This window comes from Mus musculus, chromosome 7 (genome assembly GCF_000001635.26).
Source record: "Mus musculus strain C57BL/6J chromosome 7, GRCm38.p6 C57BL/6J".
In the NCBI taxonomy this organism is placed as follows: domain Eukaryota; kingdom Metazoa; phylum Chordata; class Mammalia; order Rodentia; family Muridae; genus Mus; species Mus musculus.
The window spans coordinates 135,123,499-135,145,969 of NC_000073.6; the positions used below are offsets into that span (position 1 = coordinate 135,123,499).

Here is a 22,471-nt window from a genome sequence, read left to right on the forward strand (position 1 = left end):
GCTTCCTGGCCAGCCAGCCTAGCAAAACTGGGAAAGCTCCAGTTTCAGTGAGAGACCTTCTCTCAAAAACAAAACCAAGGTAGAGATCAATAGAGGAAAATTCCAGGTACACACACGTACATGCAGGTATCTGTACACATGAAGTGCAATGGTACTTTGTTGACTGTGTTGGCATTTCCTGGAACTTCCCTTAATATTTGAGTTGAGAATTGTGGTCCTCAGTAGTGCATTTGCCGATGCTGTCCAGAGCCCACCACCGTCAGTTTTTATTTCCTGGGCTTGTAAGGACTAGTCACATTATCTCCCGGAGAGCTGCATTCTTGTCTACCTCAGAGGATGAGTGGCTCCCATTACCAGCCACCCACCAACTCCTCTTAAGTCCTGCCTCTACGTTCTACTTGATTCTGCGTAAGAGCATTGGGTTATCTATTTTGCTCCCTGCTCTGAATAATAACCTGACAAATTAGCAACAATGGAAGGGAGCCAGTCCCACATGGCAGGGGAGGCATAGCAGCAGCATAAGGTGACTGACTGGTCATTCTACATCTACTACACCCATCGTCAGGAAGCAGAGAGAAGCCTCAAGGCCCACCTGCAATGATTCACTTTCTCAAACACCATACAGATTCATCAGCTTTGCCAGAACAGCATCACCATCTGAAGACCACATGAGCCAGTGGGGGATTGTATTAGTCAGGGTCCTCCATACTTAGTGGTCCTCAACCGTTCTAATGCTGTGACAATTCCTCCTGTTGTGGTGACCACAACCATAAAATTATTTCATTGCTGCTTCATAACTGTAATTTTGCTACTGTTATTAATTGTTATGTAACTATCTGATATGTGCCCCCAAAGGGGTTACAACTCACAGGATAAAAACTATTGCTCTAGACAAACCGAACCAATAGAATGAGTGTATACTACTAGTTGGAGGCTTCTTAGATTGGCTTCAGGGTATATTCAGGAGGATAGCCCAGCAATGCTATTCTCATACCACAGAGGCTGAGACCCCCAGCTCTGCAAACAAGGCTGGATGCCTGAAGAACCACTGATCTTCAGTTCACACTGGAAGCCCAGAAAAGCTGGTTCTAATATCATGGAAGGAATCAGCAGCAGGAGCAACAGGGTAGCTGAGCTCAGCAATGAGAATGAAGATCAATGGGACAGAAGAGCGAAGCTTTCTTTCCTCCATGAAATTGTATCTGGTCTGATATGTTTAAGATGGGAATTTCTGCAATAATGGAGGCAATCCCTCACAGACATGGCCTCAGGTCAACCTGGTGTACAGACCATCAACCTGTAGAGACCAAAGGACAGCTTGTAGGAAGAGTTGTCCATGGTAGTTGTACAACCATGTGGATTCCCAGGTCAAACTCCTGTCTTTAAGAGAAGGCAAGGACCTCTACCACAGAGCCACGTCACCACCCTTAAACTGTGTGTTTTTAGAATAGTTTAGATTTACTGCAAAATTGAGCAAAAAGTGCAGAGTTGTCCTTATTCCCCTGCCCCACACCCCAATACTTGAGAGTATCAACACAATCAGGTGGGGTTTTTTTTTGCAACTAAGGCCCTCTCTGGCCACTGTTGGAGCAGCAAACACCATGGGATCAAAGATGCTGCCATCACTTAGGTACGCCGTGAAGTTCCTCAGACAAGTGTATGATCTTGCTTCTTGACCCTGCCTCTGAGCCCCAGGGAGGCCTCAAAAGCATCTCTCCTCTTCCCCACACGTGACACCGCATCAGAAGCATCTTTGCCCCATCAGTCCTCCCATGAATATCCTAGCCGTGCATGCTGTTAATATGCACGTCCTGAGTCTTGTACTAACTTGGCTCCATTGCTGCCCCCAGCACCGCATTCACTCACAGTAGAGGTTGCTAATGGGACAAAGATGGGTCCTTGCAAGAGAAGGGCTGGCCATTACTATACAGAGCCCTGTTTGTCTGATTAAAAGCAGCCACCTTCAGTCTGAGTCGAGTCAGCAGCTTTTTGAGTGGGTGAGCAGACAAACACGCAGAGGGCCATGACACAGATAAGATTTGCCAATGGCACTCATAGCCTGGCTCTTGTGTCCCACTTAAACCTCAAGCAAGTTTGATCTTGCACGTAGACATGCATTTTTAATTTTTTATTTCATTTATTCGCTTGTATGTATACATGAGTAGAACATTTAAATTATTTTTAATGGTGTGATAAGATGGAAATGAAATGAAACCTCAGTCTCACCAAACCTTGTTTCAGGCAGAGCTCTGGATACAGCTTGACATCTTGGGTCTGGTTTCCCTTGCACTTAAGGAACTCTTCGCTCTGTGCTTGCTATATGGACATGGCGTAATAAAGCCTTGAGTGGCTGCACTGTTGGGACTTGGAGTGCTAATATGGGGAAAGTCAGGCCCACAGCATCCCAGGCAGTGTGACTTAGAGCAGGGTGTTGCTGGCAGACTAAGAGGAAGGCTCAATTCTCAGGTCCACAGCTGTGCCTGGTTGCCGGGAAGCTTTAACAAGAGGGCCTGGGCTGAGGCTGGAATCGAATCTAAGAAAGCCTCCATCTCTACCTTGTGCTGTGACACCAGCAAGGCCAACAGGGGTTCTAGCCCTTTGTATTGGGCGCGTTTACCTGTAAAGTATGACCTGTTAGTTTTCTGTGTTTCTCCTATACAAAATCACTCTTCTATTTTTGCTTTTCTTCCGTTCTTTACCGTTTTGAATGACTTTCAGCCTAGCAGTTGGCATCTTAATCTTTTTCCTTTCTCTCCACAAAATGTCATTTCCATTCACTCTCATTTTCATTCTCCAACATTTCTTCCTTCTACAGCCCAACAATTACTGCAGACTTTTTTCCCATTCCATTTTTACCCCCACCTGGGCCTTTCCCTGCAAAGGCCTCCATTCGGGCTTTATCTGGGAAGCGAGCGTTCTTTTCTGAAGCTGTTCCAAATTGTCTGTCTTATTGTGTTTGGCTGAGGCCTAGTAATTTTCAATAAAGCCCTTAATCCAAGTACTTCACTGAAAATTACCAGGCTTCTCTGTGGAGGATGAGAGTTGAAAATAGCAGCCACACTATTGGGAGAATTTACAGTAGGGATGCCAGTCCTCCCCAGGTGACTGTGGCTCTCAATCTCTCAAGTCCAGACCCTGCTGGCCATTAACAACGACGATGTATAATTTACGGCCAGGATGATGTGTGGAGCCCTGCAACGGTTTTTAATTGAATTTTGCCTTCTTTACAACGAGATCCCATTGATGAAGTTCACACTTTGCCTTGTGCCAAACTTGGGGGGGGGGGGGGGGAGTAAAAAAAATCAAAACCAAAATGCACACAGCCTACATCGTCTGTGAGCTGTAAATAGGAGTTAGGAAGTGTGTTTCCTTTTTGTGTGTGTAAGAGAGAGAGATGGTTGGATTTTGTTTCTAAGTTGGGTGACATTTTCACATCCTGTGACATTCATTCCCTTTTAGAAGGCCTTGTGGAACCCTGTCAGAAGTTCATTTTCAGGCTTTGCAAACTCACAGTGTGAGCCTGAGTCTATCTCATCAGATGGAATCTCTGTGGGAATTCAGGTCTCTGAGGTTCTTTGGGATTTGACACTATTAAAAGGAATTAACTTTTGTCAGAGCATTTGAGCCAGGAGCAATGCTGTCTGTCACACTTTAGCCTGTAGGATCACAGAGAAATTTCTCCACTAACAAACCTACTGTGTGCTGCAGGCCACTCTGCACCCTGATATACACAAACATAGGCAGAGTTGACCTCAAGGGACTCACGGCCAGCATCAGAGTTCTCAAAGAGTATCTACATAAGGAAGCCTTCCTTGCCCATGTGACACCGGTGGACATAGGTAGACCTACCTCACAGGTGTCAGTGGTCCCTTGTTCAGATTTGGGGACCAGAAGGATGTTAACTGAGCGTGACGGCCTCCTGCCGGTCCTGGGCCACTAGGTCCCTCTGGTGCAGAGGGGCCTCAAGCAGTGCTGAGGCCTCTTCCACAACATTGATCCTCATCCATTAAACACCAGAAAGCTGTGTGGGACTCTGGAAATTCAGGAGGTAATTGAGTGTGACTATTCCCAATAACTGCCAGGGAAAACGGATGAGCAGTAAAAAAATGGCCGAAAGTCAGGCTTCATATAAAACACCTTTGCTAGGGAGCTGCTCGCAGCCAGTATGTGCACTAAACCAGGGTTGCCCATGGGAGTCCTGGTGAATCAGCCAGTGACTGTCCTTTCACCCCTAATGACATCTCCTTCTTCATCTGCTGCTGACCTGCCATCCTGAAGTGTCTCCATCCCTGTAACCCACATCATGTCTGCCTGAGAAATCAATACCTGGTATATTCTCTGCCACTGTGTGTGTGTGTGTGTGTGTGAGAGAGAGAGAGAGAGAGAGAGAGAGAGAGAGAGAGAGAGAGAGAGAGAGAGAGACCTCCTTGACTGCCACCATCTTGACACTGAGAAAGGTGTTTTATTAGAAAAGAAAGTTTTCTGGGTGCGGGGCTTAAAGAAACGGGGAGCTCCAGAACCAAGGAAGACAGTAAAGATCACCATCTCAGGAAAGGGGGGGAACCTATCCCTCAGGGAAGAGGACAGAGGCCAAATGTGCTTCCCCCCCCCCACCTCCCCCAGACGATGGCTAACAATTCCCCAGATACCATAAACTGGATTAAAGACCTCAGATCAGAAAATAAAGTTGTCTGCGGATCCAGGCGTTTTCATTTGGGGCTGTCCAAGCCTGCTAAGCCCGCAGCTCTTGTAAGAATGGAACTGAGCCCGAGTTCGGTCACCAAAGGTCAAAGCGATTCTTTCCCTGAGACAATCTAAATCTAGATCGTATTGAATCTGCTTCCTCTGTGGCACTGAAATATTTTCCTCAGCGCTCGTGTTGGAAGTATGAACTGCCCACACTCCCTGTAGAGCCCTGGTCCAATTAAAAATAGATGAAAATCTGCCCAGTGTGGAATCCTTTAACACAAGTGGAGGGGCATGGACGAGGGGGGGTGGCTTATATATTTATAGAAAATCTGATAGGAAACACAGCCATGAAACCTCAGGGTGAGCAAGAACAGATATTTACTCGAGACCTATATTTCTTTTAAAAACAATTACTTGGCTACGTATCTAAAGTACCTCATCTGTCATTTAGGATCAAGACAGATTAAGCTTTTGCTCGGGAATGAGCAGCTGAGAGAAGGTATATTAGCTTACAGAAACTAAGGAACAATCGGCTAAAGGAGACCTACAAGGAGCGGGAATGTGGTCTTTGAAGTGGAAATATACTAAGGGAGGCATGGGTGAGTGGTGCCTAGAACATTATAGCGGAGAGTGTTCTGAGCATGTGAACTCAGGCTCCGGAAGAGGACACGAAAGGTCTAGAGAGGCAGATGTGGGTACACAGAGGATGTAAAAGAATATCAGACCAAAGAGAGCAGTGTGAAGTGACTCCTTGACCTGGGGTCCCTGTCGCCTCCTCTATTCCTCTTCAGGCCAGTCTACCTTATCTGAAGCCCACAAGGAACCTACTTTTACTTTGCTCTTCCGAGTATTAAAAATACAGTCCTTAATTCAGAGTCACCTTTTTATTTTCTTACCAAGAATTCCCAGTGGCGTTGGACATAATGGCACACTGCTGGCATCTCAGAACTTGGGGGGTAGAGGCAGAAGAATCGGGAGTTCAAAATCATCCTCTTGTATATAGTGAACTGGAGGACCCCGTCTCAGAATACCCCCAATGAGAGAAAGGGGGATGGTTTATAAAGCAGTAGTAGTAGTGCTGCGACCCTTTAATACCGTTCCTCATGTTGTGGTGGACCCCCCACCATCACCACCATGTTATTTTGTTGCTACTTCATAATAATTTTGCTACTGTCATGAATTATGATATAATATGGGAACCCCCCCCAAAGGGTCTGAGCCACAGCTTGAGAAACACCAACTAAGTCCTTGTCAGGGAGACATTCCCCCAGCAGGTCTTCATCTTTTTTTCTTAAACTTTTTATGGATTCTTTGTGAATTTCATATCAGGTCCCCAGTCCCACTTGTTCCCCCTTTCCCTCCTACCTCACCCTCCTTGCAACATTCCCTCCAACAGAGGGGGGAAAACTCATGGTGGAAGCTGTAGTGTGTCCCACAGCAGACCCTTTTGTCCACACTTCTTTGCTTGCAAATATTCATTGCAATGACTTGCTGGTCTGGTATGAGGCCTCTGGCTTCTGCTACTCTATCAATACTGGAAGCTCCCTGGAACTCTTCTCAGACACCTTATGGTTGCCCGTGTCCTAGAGATCCTGGAGTCTGGGAACTGTAGGACCTGCCCCTTCATGTTTTACATCAGGTCACTGATAGAGTAGAAACTGGGATGGGCCAACTCAAAGCCCTGGATCTGGACCTGAGGGTTATCTGAGCTGGTCCTGCCCTCAGGGTCAGCTTGCCAGCCATCCCCTGCTACCAAAGCCAGCTCTACCGTGCTGCCCAGGTGAGGTGCAGGGTCTGCTCCCCTGAGTGTTTGTATCTGGTGAGGGACATGGCCAGTTCTTTCAGTCTCATGAACCTGGGAGCGGCTCTCCTGCCTGTCATAAATGGCACAGGATGAGGAAGGGGAGGAGAGCATCTCTCCCTTATCCTTGTCACCGACCTGGGAACAAGAGACAGAACAGGCTCTCTTGTACTCATGCCCGCCAGCTGGCTCACCGACATACAACTCCCACATCTGGGGCCAGCTCTGCTGTACCAGGGAAGGTACAGGGGCTGCTCTCCCAGATGTTGCCCCAGGTGGGAGACAGGTGCAGCTCTCCTGCTCTCATGACCCCAGGATCGGCTCTCCCACCTGGTAGGTGGCAAGGGGCAAGAGTGAGGGAGTTTATCTCCCTTGCCCACACTGCCCCACGACAGACAAGTTGAGGGGCCAGCTCTCTCATGCTCACACCCTTAAGGAAAGTCTCCAATGTCCTACCATCAAGGTCAGCTCTACTGTACTGCCCAAATGAGGTACAGGGCTCTGCTCTCAGGGCCCCAACTGGGCCAACTCTCCCACCTGGGGGTCATCTCTTCCTCTCTTCCTTGCCTACATCACCACAAGACAGACAAGTGCTGAGGCTAGCTCTCCTAAACCCTTAGACCAGCACAACCCTTCCCCTCCAAGGGTCAGCTCTACTGCACTGTCCAGGCGAGGTGTGAATGTGCAGCTGGTGAGGGGTAGGGCCCTTTCTCCTACTCTTATGGTCCCAGGACCTATTTTCCCACCTGCCACAGACAGTGAGGGTCAAGGGGGAGGAGGGTATCTCTTCTTCATCCATGCCATGAGATATCAGTGGTAGGGCCAGCTTTCCCATGATGTCTAGGTAAGGGGGATAGGGCCAGTTCTACACAGCCCTCAGACATCAACGTGTCTGTAGATGGCAACCTAGACCAGGGACATCTGCCTGGCCTTTGATAACAGACTCCTGCTACTGCATGGCCACAATCTCAGACACAGGCCCCAGTGGAACCACAAGTCAGGACACACACACATACACGTGCACACACACAGGTGGCATCACTGGCTACTCACATCAGGCTCTTCCTCACTACCCTCGAGTCTTCAGTTCTACCTCTCTTCATTGTACCACATCCTTCTGCTTCTCTTTCTCTTCCATTCTTCCACCATTGCTCATCTTAGTGGCTCCTGGGGTCTCTGAGTGTCTGTGGTCATCTCAGAAATAGTCTCAGGAGTGCTCTGCTCTGCTCTGCTCTGCTCTGCTCTGCTCTGCTCATGCATTATGGTGCCAGGCAGGGGTCATCTCAGAGTAGTTCCTTGTCTGGACCCCATGGTGCCAGTCTAGTGGTCACCTTAGGCTTGCACCTTGCCCAGTCTGCCCTAGTGGCCTCTTGTGAGGGTCCTCTGTCTCAGGCTCACTCCCACCTAGGGACTGAAGTCCCAGGTGGGATGCTTCTAGTTTCTGGCTTTCTTCCCATCCTGGGAGCCTGTCTGAGCCTGTCTGGTACCAGGCTAATGGTAATCTCAGGCTTGCTTTTTTTCAGGGAGTGTTAGGCTACTTATCATTCAGATGTTCCCAGGTCAGAACACTGAGCATAGACATAGCCTCTCTCCTCCCTGCTACTACTTACTGACTCACATGTGACAGCAGCCATACCTGCAATGTCTCTAGGGGCAGGAGTCCTCATCTTTTTCTAGCTACTGGTAGGCAAGAATGAGTAGCTCCCATGAATATTAGTGCAGTGATCTCCTAGGGATGATAGCATTGTGGAAATATAGAGACATGAGGCTCAGATTAGTTTGTTAGGAATTGTCGGAACTTTAGTTTCCTGTCAGCCTCCTGTTCTGTGTACTGAGCCTTGAGGAATAGGTAGCTATGTCCTCAGCTTTCATCTGAGTGACACCCAGCCCTTGCTCTTGGGGAAATACAATCTGAGGAGAAAAGACAACCATGTTCCAGTTTTAATACATTAAAGAAAGTTCTGGGTCACTGAAGTCCAAAGAAGGAGAGTGGGCAGCAAGTGGGATCCAAATGTCCCATGCTTCTCAGGCAATTCATCTTTCCCAAGGAGGAGCCAGGACTAGCATCAAACTACTATGTTCAAAACTTTATCCACATTAAAAAATGCTGTTGCTGTTGTTGTTGCTGCCCCTGCTGCTGTTGCTGCTGTTAATGATGATGATGACATCGATGGTGATGGTAGTGATCATGATAGTGATAAGAGCTGGAGTGATGGCTTATCCATTAAGAGTGCGTTCTATTCTTGCAGGGTCCCAAGTTTGGTTCCCAGCACCCACCCTGGACACCTTACAACAGCCTATAACTCCATCACCTCTCACTTCAAACGACACTGGCACTTGTGTGTGTGTGTGTGTGTGTGTGTGTGTGTGTGTATACAAAATAAATTAGTAAAATAAGTAAAAGTTTAATCCATGTTTTTAAAAGTAAGCCACTTGCAGAAGCCACTTGCCATAGGAAAATCCCCTTTTCAAGCCACTTGCCATAGGAAAATCCCCTTTTCAAATACTGGCAGGATTTGCATCTGCAAAAAGCAAGAAAAGCAAGCATGATGAAGCTTTGGCAGTGTGCATTCTGGAACCTGATGGCTATGCAGTGAGAACATTTGGGAAGTTGCCACATAGTAGATGTTCCTCACTATGCATCTTCACCCTGTGGTGTCTCTTCCCTGGCTCCCAGGCTGCCCTGACAGATGGTCCTTGGCGGCCATTGCTGGCAGCAGGAGAGTGGGGACGAGTGATGCTGGACCAGCAGACGACCATGCCAGGGAAGAGGTGGTGTGATGGATGAGGCTCGGGTTGAGCACTTTAGTCAAGACTGCAGGTCCTGAGCCCAAAGCTGGAACCTCTAGAAAACACTCATACATTTCCTGCATGATTCCCCAGCGTGCCTGTTAATCTCGTGTATTTCTGGATGTTTCATTGTAAATAATGATTTTCCTGTTTGGCTTGATGCGTAACTCATGCTTGGATCTCTCTCTCTCTTCTCTGTGTCACTCACAGATGTGGGAGGAGGCCATCGCCCTGGGCAAGGAACTTGCGGAGCAGTACGAAACAGAGATGTTTGATTATGAGCAGCTCAGTGAATTGCTGGTCAGTCCTTGCTTGGGTTTGCGGTTGGGTTTTTACTTAGATTTCCCATTCGGTTTTCATGTTGAGACCCACCCCAGATGTTCTTTTGGCTCTGACCTGTGCCTTCTTTATTGTCCTGGGAAATGGCTCTCCTTTATCTGCTGGTTGATTCCAGCCTCTGAAAATTCACTCTTTATTCTCAAGTAGGCCAAGAAGTTAAACCTGGTATCGGTAATGCATAACAGGTGCTTACGTCCTAAGTGTAGGGGTCTTGGCAGCCCAGAGTCTCTGAGAGTCTCAGCTAGTTTAAAGTGCTCACCCTTTCCACAAGAGAGGAGATGGAGAGGTGGTGGCCAGAACCTTTCGATCATGACATCCTCTAAGTTTTTAGTTACTGACTTCTCAGCCATGCCATAATCTACCTTTGTTTATTTATTTATTTATTTATTTATTTAGTGCACAGCAGGCCACGTTTATGACCGAGTGTTTGCCTATGATTTAGAGCAGAATAAGTCTGTCTTTCAAATTCTCCCAGTGTCTGCTCTATCCCCCCCCCTTTTTTTTTAAAGCAGTAGAAGCGCAGGGAAATAACTTCCTTGGATTATTGAAAATCCCCTCAACAGATAACTAGCGACCAAGTGTGGCCTGTTTAGGTTACCTTGCTGAACAACTTGAAAAATAATATCCAAATTGAGATTCATCCAGGTCCAGGCCCCAGGCCCCCAAGAAGAATCCAGAAGGGTGGATGGGTGCTCCAATGCTCTGTGCAACCCTGAAATGAGTTTTCATTTTACATTCCAGAAAAAACAGGCACAATTTTACGAGAACATCGTGAAGGTGATAAGACCCAAGCCTGACTATTTTGCTGTTGGCTACTATGGGCAAGGGTTCCCGTCATTCCTTCGGGTAAGTTTGATCTTCTTGCTCTGAACCAGCGTCACTCGCTCAGCAGAGAGACACCTTCCGGTCTTAGTGCTTTACAGAGCAGATGTTGACTCTGGGATGCCAGAGAGGGACGAAAAATATTTAATTACATGAGGACTCTGGATACATTTAGAGATTTTGTGTGATTTTTTTTTCCTGAATGAACTCTGCTCAAAGATTTGTATATGTGTTTAGTTGTGTTGAAATATACATAGCAAACCAGAGAGGTGGCTCAGTAGGCAGAGCACTTGGCCAAAGTGCGAGGACCTAAGTTCCGACCCCCAGAACCTATACAAAACCAGATTCAATGGCACATATCCACAAAACCAGCACTCTACCAAAAGATAGACTGTAGATACAGGAGACCCTCTGGAAGCTCATAGGCCAGCTAGTCTGGTATATAAAGCAATAAACAACAAAGGGGCCCTGCCTCAAACAAAGTACAGGATATTAACCAATACTCGTGGCTCCTCTCATCTCCGTAAACACTCTGTGGAATGCGTGCACATTTTATAAAAACTTTAGTGTCTTTATGTGTGCCCCACATGTATGAATCTCAAGGAAAGAAAGATTAACCTTGGGCTTGACACACTCATGCTCATGGGGTGGTAGAGTCTGGGGCCCAGGCACAGAGTCCCCCTGTGATACAGGGGCCACCAACCATGGCTATAGTTATCTAGCTCCACCAGCAAGGCAGCAGCCTGACTGAGCGTGAGATGTAATGCCCCCCAGGGGCACACTGCAATACAGTCTGAAGCACTGGCGACTGCAGGCTCCAGGGACCGTCCTGGGTCACTTCCACCATCAAAGGACAGAATATAAAGTAAGACTAAAGAGTTTAAAGCGCTTGATTAATATTGAGCTGACTTTCCCGACACACCTGAATAACTCCGTGGGGCTGTAGCAATATATCCATTACGCTTCACAGATCGCCTGGCAGGGGTCAGCCTGACAATGACATTACCAGTTACCAAAAAGTGGGCGGAATGTTTAGCAGCGTCAAGCTGCCGAAGAGAGCAGACGCTGAGCTATCTGCCTGTCCCCTTGGCACTGTTTCTCTCCATAAATCGAGCTCATTGCTTTTTTGCATTCTTATTAATATTTATCATTCTCACAAGGAATAAATATCTCTGACTCTATGTACATTTCCTCCATTTTCATGTTTGGAAGGACTACTGCAGAATGCAAAATAATGGACATTTCTGGAAAATATTATTAGTGTTTTTCGTCTATAACTCTAGTGTTTTTCTATTAAAGCCTTTATGTGTTTTTATTATTGTGCCTTCTTCGAAGGTAAAGCTTAATAAATGCATGCTACTTTCTGAGTGGTCTGCTCTCTAGTAAATCTTACGGCATTCCTGAAATGTTTGGCTTCCTAGAGCCTCACAGGAGGCCCAGACTCTGTATTTATATTTCTAATTAAGACTACATATTACTTTCCTTTCTGCTTGACATTTTTCTTCCAGAAAAAAAATAGGGCATTTTTTTTCTTCCATAATGATGTTTCAAGCCATACCTAAGCACAAAGCAGGGGAGAAAAATCTAATCCTTAAACTGTTACTTCCTTTGTAATTTGTTAAACTGCAGAATAAATTGGGACTTGAAAGGGGGATTGTTCAGGTAGGTTTGGATTGTTATAACAAAACACCTTAGACTGGGTAATTTATAAACAACCAAAAGTTATTGCTCATAGATCTGGAGGCTGTGAAGTCCAGGGCAAGGGACCAGTTGATTCTGTGTCTGATGAGACCCTTTAGGGTAGGAGAAGAAAAATTCTGGAGACCTTAGCAGAGCTAGTTCATTCCCAACACACACAAATACCCATCAGCCATTACACTGGTGACTGTATTTCAGTGTTTAAAGGGTAAAAGGGTGGCAGGGTCCTTCAAGCCACAGTAAGGGCAGGTGTCTCCCCTTATCTGTGTGACAGCGTGCTGATTGGATAAGTTTTTACTAATGGCTGAGTCAACACAGATCTAAGAGTGTGTGGCAAAATGCTGTTACCTCTGTCCCTCTCTTCTCCTCTCACTCCATCTTCCTCCTTCTCACTGCCACCAACTCATATCTGTCCATGGACAGCTACTGATAAGGCAGGGCTTCACCTAGCATCACTAGCTGATGCAGACAAGTCTTCCAGTAGATAGCAGAAGCACAGGAAAGGACTGGGCAGTTGGAGAGGCGGCAGACTTCAGATGACAGCAGCGATGTCATGTTGTAACCGCTGACACCTGTTTGTGACTGAGATGACATGCCGAACTCTCTGGTCCTTGAAGAGATCTGTTATATATCTCAGGACCCTTCCTTCCAGATGTATGTAGTGTGGCTGCTCAAACCCACAGAGAGTGTAAGGGGAGTGTCAATTCACCTACGCACATACCAGAGCTACCTGTTCTGGCCTATGCTAACAGCTTCCAGCGGAATCTAGATTGGAGAACATCACTTGAAAATGACAAAAGCCAGTCCTAAGAGAACTGCGTACACCTTGTAGCTGCTGAGTAAGGATCTTACAGAGCTCATCCTGCCAGAAGGAAGTCCTACCATCCACTCATTTCTAGGCTTCAGGAAGGCCAGGAGTTCAGGGTCTTCCTGTTTGGCCAGGGTCCCCTTTCCTCCATCTCTGCTGACCTCCATGTGACCATGGACCAGGTCAGGATCTGAGGACCTCCCCTTGGTCCTGTGCAGAGCTGTATTCTTTTTTGGCAGAGGAATGATGACTTAATTAGGGCTACAAGGGGGAGGCAGCTGCCACTGGCCGCTGGGGTCTCATGCCAGCTCTTTCCTGTGTCTAGGTAGCCAATCAACACAGGACCCAATTCACATGAGAGAAACATAAAAACTAATTAATTTTATATATACATATGGATTTTCACAAGAGAATACATTCCAACTATATGACCAGAGTTGACAGAGCAATGAATTAACAAAATAAAAGCAAGACAGACAACGGGATAGAAACTTCTGGGAATGTTACTGACAGAAATAGGTAGGCGGTTATCCAGGTTACAGTGGAGTATGAAAGGCTCCCCTAGTAAGAATCCGTTTACTTCCTTCAAAATGAAAGTAGAAGCTAATAGATGTGTTAGCACATGCCTTTAATCCTAGCATTCGGGAGGCAGAGGCAAGAGGTCAGCCTGGTCTATACAGTGAGTTCTAGGACAGACAAAACTACATAATAGAGACTCTGTCTCCAAAAAAAAGAGGAGGAGAAGGAGGCTGAGCAACTCCTATAGTGGCCACAGTCCCATGGGGGAAATTTGGCTTTAAATAATTATATTCCAGTCAGCATATTCTTAAGTCCTCCACATTCACCTGAGAAGAAAAACAAATACTGTTGTCCACACACACTGGCTAGTTAACCCTGTGTGAACATGTGTGGGAGTCCTGTGCCTTGCTTGATTACTTACTACATGTATTTATATAATAATAGAACTTATTGCCTACTTGTGTGTGTTCATGTGCCGGGGTGTGGCTGTGGAGGTCAGAGGACAACTTGTGGGAGTCACTTCTTGTACCATGTGGGTCAGGCTTGGCTTACAAGGACCTTCACCTGCTAAACCATCCCGCTGCCCACCTTCACAGGTTTGTAATGAGTCCTTCTTACTCAGAGTAAAGCTCACAGTGAGTATTCAGCGGGATGAAGTTTGGTGCTCTTGATGAGAGAGGAGAGTTGTTAGTTATTCTTAAATGCAGTGATTTAAAAAGGAAAAACAAACTGTCCAAAACAAGCAACAAATAAACAAAACTGTCAAACGTATCTGAAGAGCAGCATTCTGTGTGTGAGCTTTTCTCGGCCCTCCACCTGTGGTGTATTTAACAAAGGTCACTGTCTCCAGGGCAAAGTGTTCATTTACCGAGGCAAGGAATATGAGCGACGGGAAGATTTTGAAGCTCGGCTGTTAACTCAGTTTCCAAATGCTGAAAAAATGAAGACGACGTCTCCACCGGGCGATGACATTAAGACTTCTCCCGGCCAGTGTATCCTTTAAGGCAGCAGGAGGGCCATTCATGGGAACATGGGCGCACTGGTGCACACAGGGAGCAGGGCTTCTCTTGGTTGTCATGTGTGCTGCCATCTTCCTTCACCCCCTTTCCTCAGACATCCAGTGCTTCACAGTGAAGCCCAAGCTAGACTTACCTCCGAGATTTCACCGACCCGTGTCTGAACAGATTGTAAGGTAACTACGCTAATTTTCTTACCAATAAGAGGCAGCAAGATAAGACGGACGTGGTGGCGCACGCCTTTAATCCCAGCACTCAGGAGGCAGAGGCAGGCGGATTTCTGAGTTCGAGGCTAGCCTGGTCTACAAAGTGAGTTCCAGGACAACCAGAGCTATACAGAGAAACCATGTCTCAAAAAAAAAAAAAAAAAAAAAAAAAAAAAAAGGCAGCAATATGCTGACGGTGGGTGTCTTGCTAATCAGTCTACCTTTTGAAGGGTAGGTAGACTTTAAACTTTGAAGAACATGCTAGATGTTTCTTCTACCCTCTCCCAAGAACAAGGAAAGCTAGCGATTTCTGACACCCACCAAAAGGAAAGAAAGTTATTAGAGGGGCGCTCAGGATTGTTTTTCCAGCGTCTGCAAAGATGAAACCCAGAAGGAAGGAAGTAGGCCTTGGGTCTCCTTAGAGACCATACATTCAGGGTAAAATACCCAACAGTGTTCAAAGCCAACCCTCGCCCTGTCCTGTGGAGATTACAGACTCTTTGCCTTTTATGATATGGAAGCAGAGATTAGAGTATTTGCTCCCCATTAAGATGCAAAACAGTCCGTTTGCACTGGGTTAGAGGGATCATTCCTTTGGTAAAGCACGGACTGTAAGCAATTGGACCTCAGTTTTATCCCCAGTACCCATATTATAAACAAACAAACCAACGGAAACCACCAGGTAGGGTGCTTTTTGCTTTAACCCAGAAATGGCAAAGTGGGAAGCCAAAACTGTGGAGTCCCTGTAAACTCATTGGGCAGCAAGCAGAGCTACTGGGTGAAGTTCCAGGCTTTTGAGACCTTGTCTCAAACAGAAAGTGGAAGGTGCCTGAAAGACCATGCCAAGGGTGGTCCTCTGACCTCTACATGCACACCCATCTCCCCTTCTTCTTCCCCCCCCCCCCAAATGATCACACAGACAGAGTCATGCAGTGGCATTTAAACTCCACATATCCCAGTGGGGCTGAGCTCACACACCAGTGCTAAGGTGCAACTGACTGGGGGGTGGGGGGTGGGGGGCGCTGTAGAGTAGTTCCCTGCAGGCTCTTTGCTGTGGTGAATCATCTCTTTGATCTCTGTGCTCATGGGAACTGCAGCCTCTTTGAGGCCTGCTCCTCCTCTGGTGTGTTTGTTCCACATCCTGGAGTTCCATTTTAGCCTTTCATCACTGTTGCCTTGGAAGCCATGGAAACAATCTAGGGCTGCCTTTCAGCGGTCACAGAAATGCAGCAGTAGGCAAAGAGAATCACAAAGCTGCTCACATGGCTTTGTGTACATTCTTTCCTGGGGAGAGAATTAAGTCGAGTACATGGGCATGCACACACCCTTCACAAGCACTGGCCACGCCTTAGTGGTATGGAAGACAGACAACAAGCTGTGTGTGGCCCTGCCCGGAACACCACTCTGCTAAATCTACATCTCAAAACTCTGAAATTAGAGTGCATGGCACCCTTCTTTTTTTTTAAAGATACACATTGTCAGTTCCTCTAGATAAATTGACTGTTAATTTATTCCGTTAGCTGGGGCAGAGGCAGGTGGATCTTTAGATATTTAAGGCCAGCCTTGTCTATATAACAAGGTACAAGCCAAGGCTGCATAATGACACACTGTCTTAAAAAAAAACTATACACACACATAACATACACACATGCAAACGTACATACATGCATGCATGCATACATGCATGCATACATATGTGGTATGTGTATGTAGTTTTATTATTTATTATAGATCACATATATCACTAAATTATATGTTTATATCACTAAAACCACACATTATTGTTTTTTATAAACAGTGCGCATATCTGTGGAATCCACAGGCACTTTGTCTCTCCTTCACTTCACCTTGCCAAGCCTGTGCCCAGTCCACCTTACTCAGCATCTCTTCTCCCCTGAGGGCTGCCAGAGACAGAGAGGAGGCAAAAGTCTCCAGTCAGTTTTTCTACCTGCAGCAATGTCCCCTCAGGAGCTGCTAAGGAAGGAGCCAAGGCTGTGGCTTCTGGTCAAATGTGGGCATACTTCCTGAGATGTGTTCTGAACAGGACCTCCCTCCCGCAAATCTAACAGCAAACTGGCTACTTTCAGGTTAAAAGTCTGATGATTTGTCTGTCTCTACAGTTTTTACAGGGTGAATGAGGTACAGCGATTCGAGTATTCACGGCCCATCCGGAAAGGAGAGAAAAACCCAGACAATGAATTTGCGGTAATTAAAAAACATATCCACCATAACAATGCCCCCAAATCCTTACCTCCAGGAGAACACATCACCACAGGCCACCGTGGACAGTGTTAAATGTCTCTGTACATTGCACGCAGACATCCTAAGCATTACATTCCAGACTGAGCAAAGCTAGTAGCATTTTTACAGAGCTTGTCATCGAGATAGCTGAGACAGGAAATAATGGACCAATGGCATTAGGGCATTGGGTATTCCCTTCTAGTGAATGTAAAATAATAATAATAATTAGTCTTATCCCCACCCAGCCCAGCGTCAACTGAATGAGACTCAAACTAGGATTTATTTACTAGGCTCTGTGCCATTATGAGGATATAACCCCTAATCTAGTCCTCTAACACCAGTCTCAGTGCTCAGAACTCCAGAGGCTAATTTGGCCTTGGTGACAATGACAGTCAGGTGAGGCCAGTACCAGGCCTCCCTGTAACTCATCACACTGCAGCAGGATGCTCACTGCCATTCTGGACTGGGTGATCCTCTGTGGGGCCACACCATGCACCTCCAACCTGAACCCAGTGTCATCTCCCTGGTCAGGACAACCAGTCAGAGCTCTAGACACTGCCAGGTATTTCTTCAGTTTTGCAGCCACCACAATAACCCTGGGAATAGTAACACACACACACACACACACACACACACACACACACACACACAGAGAGAGAGAGAGAGAGAGAGAGAGAGAGAGAGAGAGAGAGAAGGAAGAAGGAGGAGGCGGAGGAGGCGGCGGCTTACCACAGAAGCATGAGGACCTGAATTCCATCTCCAGAATCCATGTTAATAAACCTGGGTGTGGTGGTGCATATCTATAATCCAGCATTGGGATGACAGAGCAAGGCAGTTCTCTGGAGCTCACTGGCTAACCACTCTAGCTTACTAAGCAAGCCAGGTCCTAATATGAGACTCTGGAAAACAAGATGAAAAGTACCAAAGATATACACACACAAACACACTCTCTCTCTCTCTCTCTCTCTCTCTCTCTCTCTCTCACACACACACACACACACACACACACACACACACACTCAAAGAATCTGTTGTACAAATGAACTGATCTAATGGAGCCTACTTCAAAAGGTATCAGACCAACCCGTAGTTTAAAATGTTAAGACCTCTTACTGGAACGCCTCCCTGCAGAATCTCCCTTCAGACCCATGTTCAGAGGACACTTTAGCCCCTAAGTAACATCAAAGACCAGCCCTGCTAGCATGGCCTCATTTGTTGTCTAGAGGCCTTTGGGATATAGGAGGCCAAAGGGGACTAAATAGCCACACCTGACCCAAAGCATAGTTTGAAGCCAACTGTCAAGGCTGCTTTAGGGAGAAGGACTTTCACCTCCCTCCATAGAAATCTTGAGAGGCAAAACCCTGAGTTTCCTTAACACCTCCTGGGAGTCACCTTAAGTAACATCCCCTCTGGCCCAGAGACCAGTGTCCTTGTGTGATGTCAGGACTTTGGAGTGAGTTGACTTATTGTTTCAAGACAAAGGTTGTGTTCCTTGGCCAGTACCAACATCCCAGGCCTTTGATGGCTGGTCTTTAACTAGGGTCAGAGCCTAGGAACAGACACACTAAGAGTAGATGAACAGTTTTCTGAGTATTTTTCTCACATAATAAGTCATGTCGCTCTTTCTGCAATGTCAGGGACCCAGGGATTTATTGACTTTCCCCCATTACCCGCCTTCCATCTTGCTGAATGTATATATCCTTACACTGTAAGGAATAGACACGAGGAGGCCAAGCGAATTGCTGAAGGGTGCTCAGCGAGCTGGCAGCGGAGCTAAGAATAACCGAGACACCTGACATCCTAAGCCTCAGAGCTTGTGCTGCTTCTAGATGGCCCCAAAATCCTCCGATGGCCCCATTTGGGTCCTCACACATAGATGGGCCATTCAGAAGCTACAGGATTTAACCCTTCATAGCCTGACAAACATTCAGGCATCCAGAAAAGAGCAAAGTGGTTTTCTGTAGTGAGGAGCTTGATCCTGGCCCCTTCTATAGGATTTCTTACCCCAAGGGCAAGGCTAGAAAGACTTCCCCAGGAAGCCAAGAGCTGTGCCTGAGCAGGGGTGAATCTATAGCCTGAGCTGGGGGTGAAACTTCAAGAGGATCCAGCCAAGGTGGGGGCCTGCATAAGGAACTTGGCATCAGTATACGACATTCACAAGGGTATGGCCGTAGAGCAGACAGTTACCCTTTCTCTGGTAAGTCCCCAGGAACACAGATATAAGAACCTGGCCTAGGAGACAAAGATCTGCCAGTGACCACGAAGCTCCTGTGGTCTCCTTGCTTCGCCTGGTATCTCAGATGGTCTAAAAGCCAGGCCAGCTTTCTGTAATTGTCATCTCATGACTAGATAGGTCTGCAGATGTGCCACTCTGGAGGGTTATTTGCCTGGCTACTAGAGCTGAGGGACCAACCTTTGAAGAGCCAGACAGAATTAGTCTCATTGGTTTGAAAGCATTTCCTGCAGCGTTATAAAGACTACAATTTGGAAATGGCTTTTTTTTTTAATATAGGTAGGGCTGAGGTTGCATCTTGATGGTAGAATGCTTACCTAGAATGCAGGAAGAGCTGGGTCTGAGCCCCAGCACTGCACAAGCTGAGTGGATATTGTGGTGCACAACTGTAATCCTAGCACTAAGGATCACAAGTCCAAGTTCCTCCGCAGCTAACTACCAAGTTTGGGCCAGTGGGACTACATGAGACCTGTCTCAAAACAAATAAACAAAAAATACATGGAGAAAAGGCATAACACTGGGTGAGAAGCCTTGAACAAAGGCCACTAAAGTGTTTAGGTCCTCCTCAGTGCCTTGAGGATATGTCTCTCTTCTTTCTCCATACTATGTGCTCACACAATATTTGTGTTGTTTAAACTATTGATTTTATTGACACACAAGAGGTTAATTTCAGGAAACCTTGATGCATTTGTGCCTTTGAGTTTCTTTTGAGCCCTAGGTAAGGCTAATTTGAATTCTAGATAAGGCTAGTGGAAAGTACACTAGGATCCCTCCCACACACACACTCATTTAAGAGGGAAGCCCTCTCATTCTGAGGGATTTAGGCAACCCCTGACAACCCACTACATTTCCTTGCCAGACAGCAGGCATGCTTGATAGGTGAGAAATGGGGTACTTTGATAATGTACTATAGCTGTCGAGTAGAACATGGCTCCTGAGGTTCCCCTCAGCACACACCTGTCCTTTGTGATCACAGGACAACCTTGTCCTGCTAGAGGACCCCACATGATGGGGTCACACAGATACGCAGCAGAACAGAGCCCCCTCCTACTGGCACTACCCTCCTGACATGTATTGCATGGTCTCTTCTTACAGAATATGTGGATTGAAAGAACCATCTACACTACGGCCTATAAACTGCCAGGAATTTTAAGGTGGTTTGAAGTCAAATCTGTCTTCATGGTAAGAATATACCCTAGAAGGAGATTCCTATCTCCTTACCTATTGCATTTGACACCTCTCCCCGGTTTGTTCTCAAGAATCGTGTGATTGCTATGTATGGCCTGTTACATGCTACAGGCCCTTCAGTTCCTGTTACACCCTGTGATATACCTCAGAGCATCAGTATCTCCTATCCCCCAGCATCTTCTTTCCAAAGCTGTGTGGCCACCCTCAGGGCTAGCTAACAGGAAACCCATTCCTTCTCACAAATTAGCAATCTCAGCCAGAACTGTGCCGCTCCATGAACCTTGCACCAAGCCTCTTTCTGGCACTTTTGGTGTACTAATAACTTAGCCAATAGAATTTACTCATTTCAAGTGAGTAAATAAGAGAATGTATTCCCATTGGGACATATTTTTAAAGATACAATTCCCATTGTATTAATCAATGGGTTATTTTGTCATTTGGTTTGGTTTATGAGTGCACATTTTACAGTCATGTATATCCTTTGTATATGCAATGCCTGCTGGAGCCAAAAGAGAGGGTGTTGTGAGTTGTGAGTTACAAATGGTTTGTGAGCCACGACAGGGATGGCTCAGAAGCAAACCCAAGTATTCTGGAAGAGCAGTCTGTTCTCTTAACCACTAAGCCATCTCTGACACCATGGGACACTTTTATTTACATGAAACAAACATTTGTGGGGAGATACAAGAAGACTTCACCAATGAAGCGCAGAGCTCCACCATAGGCTTATTACCAGGACTGAAACAGCAGCTCTGTGACAGTTGTCCACGTAAGACAATCCCCTGAAAGGATAAGGGTGTGGTAGCCCACTTGGAAGCACGCTTGTCTTGTGTGCATGTTGGCTTCTATCCCCAACATAAACTGGGTGTGGCAGTGCACACCTATAATCCTAGCACACAGGAGAATCCCAAGCCCCAGTGTTACCTTCAGCTCTATGTTGAATCTGAAGCCAGCCTGGGCTACATGATAGTCTGTCTCAAGAAAAAAAAAACTAATTAAAATATGCTTTTGTTCATGTGCCTTTGCTGGGCTGGATCCCATATCAGGCGATGGCTTCTGCCGTTCAATTAACAGTGAGTCCCTGAAACACCTGGTGATTTGGCTTAAGGACTTGGCTAAGCTTGCCAAACTTGCTCTTCCCTTCTGTATGTCCACCAATCTTTTTTTTTTACCAATAAGAACTCTGGGCCCTTCTATGAACACGTGTCACCGCTCCACCAGACTTCTCCACCCCACTGCAGCTGAGATGGAGCCCCCCAATCCTTTACTCCCAGAGTCCTCAGGATCTGAGACCTCCATTCTGTGTCCCAAAGCAACCAAGGTAGATAGAAGGCAATCGTGCCGTTAGACCATGAGAACGTTTAGGGTGGCCAGGCTAAGATCTGGAGGAAAGCCCCCGACACTGCATTAACATGCACAAAATGACTAAATTTTCATAACCCCAAATACCTGTATTTTTCCAGAAACTATGTGGACTACACAGAAAGTATACATGAGGCCAGGGAGGCTTCCTCACCTGGGCACACTACAGTAGCTGGGTGATGCCCACCTTCTTCTTTTCCTTGCAGGTAGAGATCAGCCCACTGGAGAATGCCATCGAGACAATGCAGTTGACCAATGACAAGATCAGCAGCATGGTCCAGCAGCACCTGGATGACCCGGGCCTGCCTATCAACCCCCTGTCCATGCTCCTGAATGGCATTGTGGATCCTGCTGTCATGGGTGGTTTTGCCAATTATGAGAAGGCACGTGACACACCTGGGACAGCCTAACCATTCACAAAGTCCATTCCTGGGACCCAGAAGTTATTGTGGAGAGTCACCCTCACTTTCCAGAACTCTGGGGCTATCAAAGATCTAAATATTCCATTCTGGAGACAAGCAAGAGTCCAGATGTTTACCCTAGAGAGAGAGCATAGGTGCGGTGGAGGGTCACTGGCATCCCTTAATAGTAGCGCAGTGAGAATGGGTAGAAATTAAAGATCGTGTGGTACAGGCTAAGCCTGTTTTGCTCACCATAGTCCACTGCCTATTTTTGTAAATGCTGGGGCTGTGTGCATTTATTTATGTCTTGTCCAGGATAGTTTTCCTAATGTAGCAATGATATTTTGAGCCACTAGGCCTG

General features: G+C 46.5%; 1 protein-coding gene and 1 non-coding gene across 2 annotated transcripts in view, besides 1 other annotated feature; one reads left to right on the forward strand and one right to left on the reverse strand.

Moving 5' to 3' along the window:
• Positions 1 to 22,471, forward strand: part of Dock1 (dedicator of cytokinesis 1) — a 502,961-nt gene that overhangs the window by 452,812 nt on the left and 27,678 nt on the right. Inside the window, exons 39-45 of the mRNA NM_001033420.2 lie at positions 9,491 to 9,580; positions 10,361 to 10,465; positions 14,317 to 14,458; positions 14,580 to 14,658; positions 16,809 to 16,893; positions 20,258 to 20,344; positions 21,916 to 22,092. Coding sequence (NP_001028592.1) covers positions 9,491 to 9,580; positions 10,361 to 10,465; positions 14,317 to 14,458; positions 14,580 to 14,658; positions 16,809 to 16,893; positions 20,258 to 20,344; positions 21,916 to 22,092 — 765 coding nt within the window. The remainder of the gene's footprint in view (positions 1 to 9,490; positions 9,581 to 10,360; positions 10,466 to 14,316; positions 14,459 to 14,579; positions 14,659 to 16,808; positions 16,894 to 20,257; positions 20,345 to 21,915; positions 22,093 to 22,471) is intronic.
• Gm24581 lies at positions 8,016 to 8,148 on the reverse strand. Its single transcript, XR_003947172.1, has one exon. It is a non-coding gene; the product is annotated as a small nucleolar RNA SNORA17 (small nucleolar RNA).
• Positions 14,423 to 17,120: an enhancer, noted in NCBI's record as "VISTA enhancer mm1401". NCBI's record gives its function as "enhancer in: midbrain (mesencephalon)[3/4] | forebrain[3/4]" and the evidence as "EXISTENCE:transgenic organism evidence [ECO:0001131][PMID:17130149]".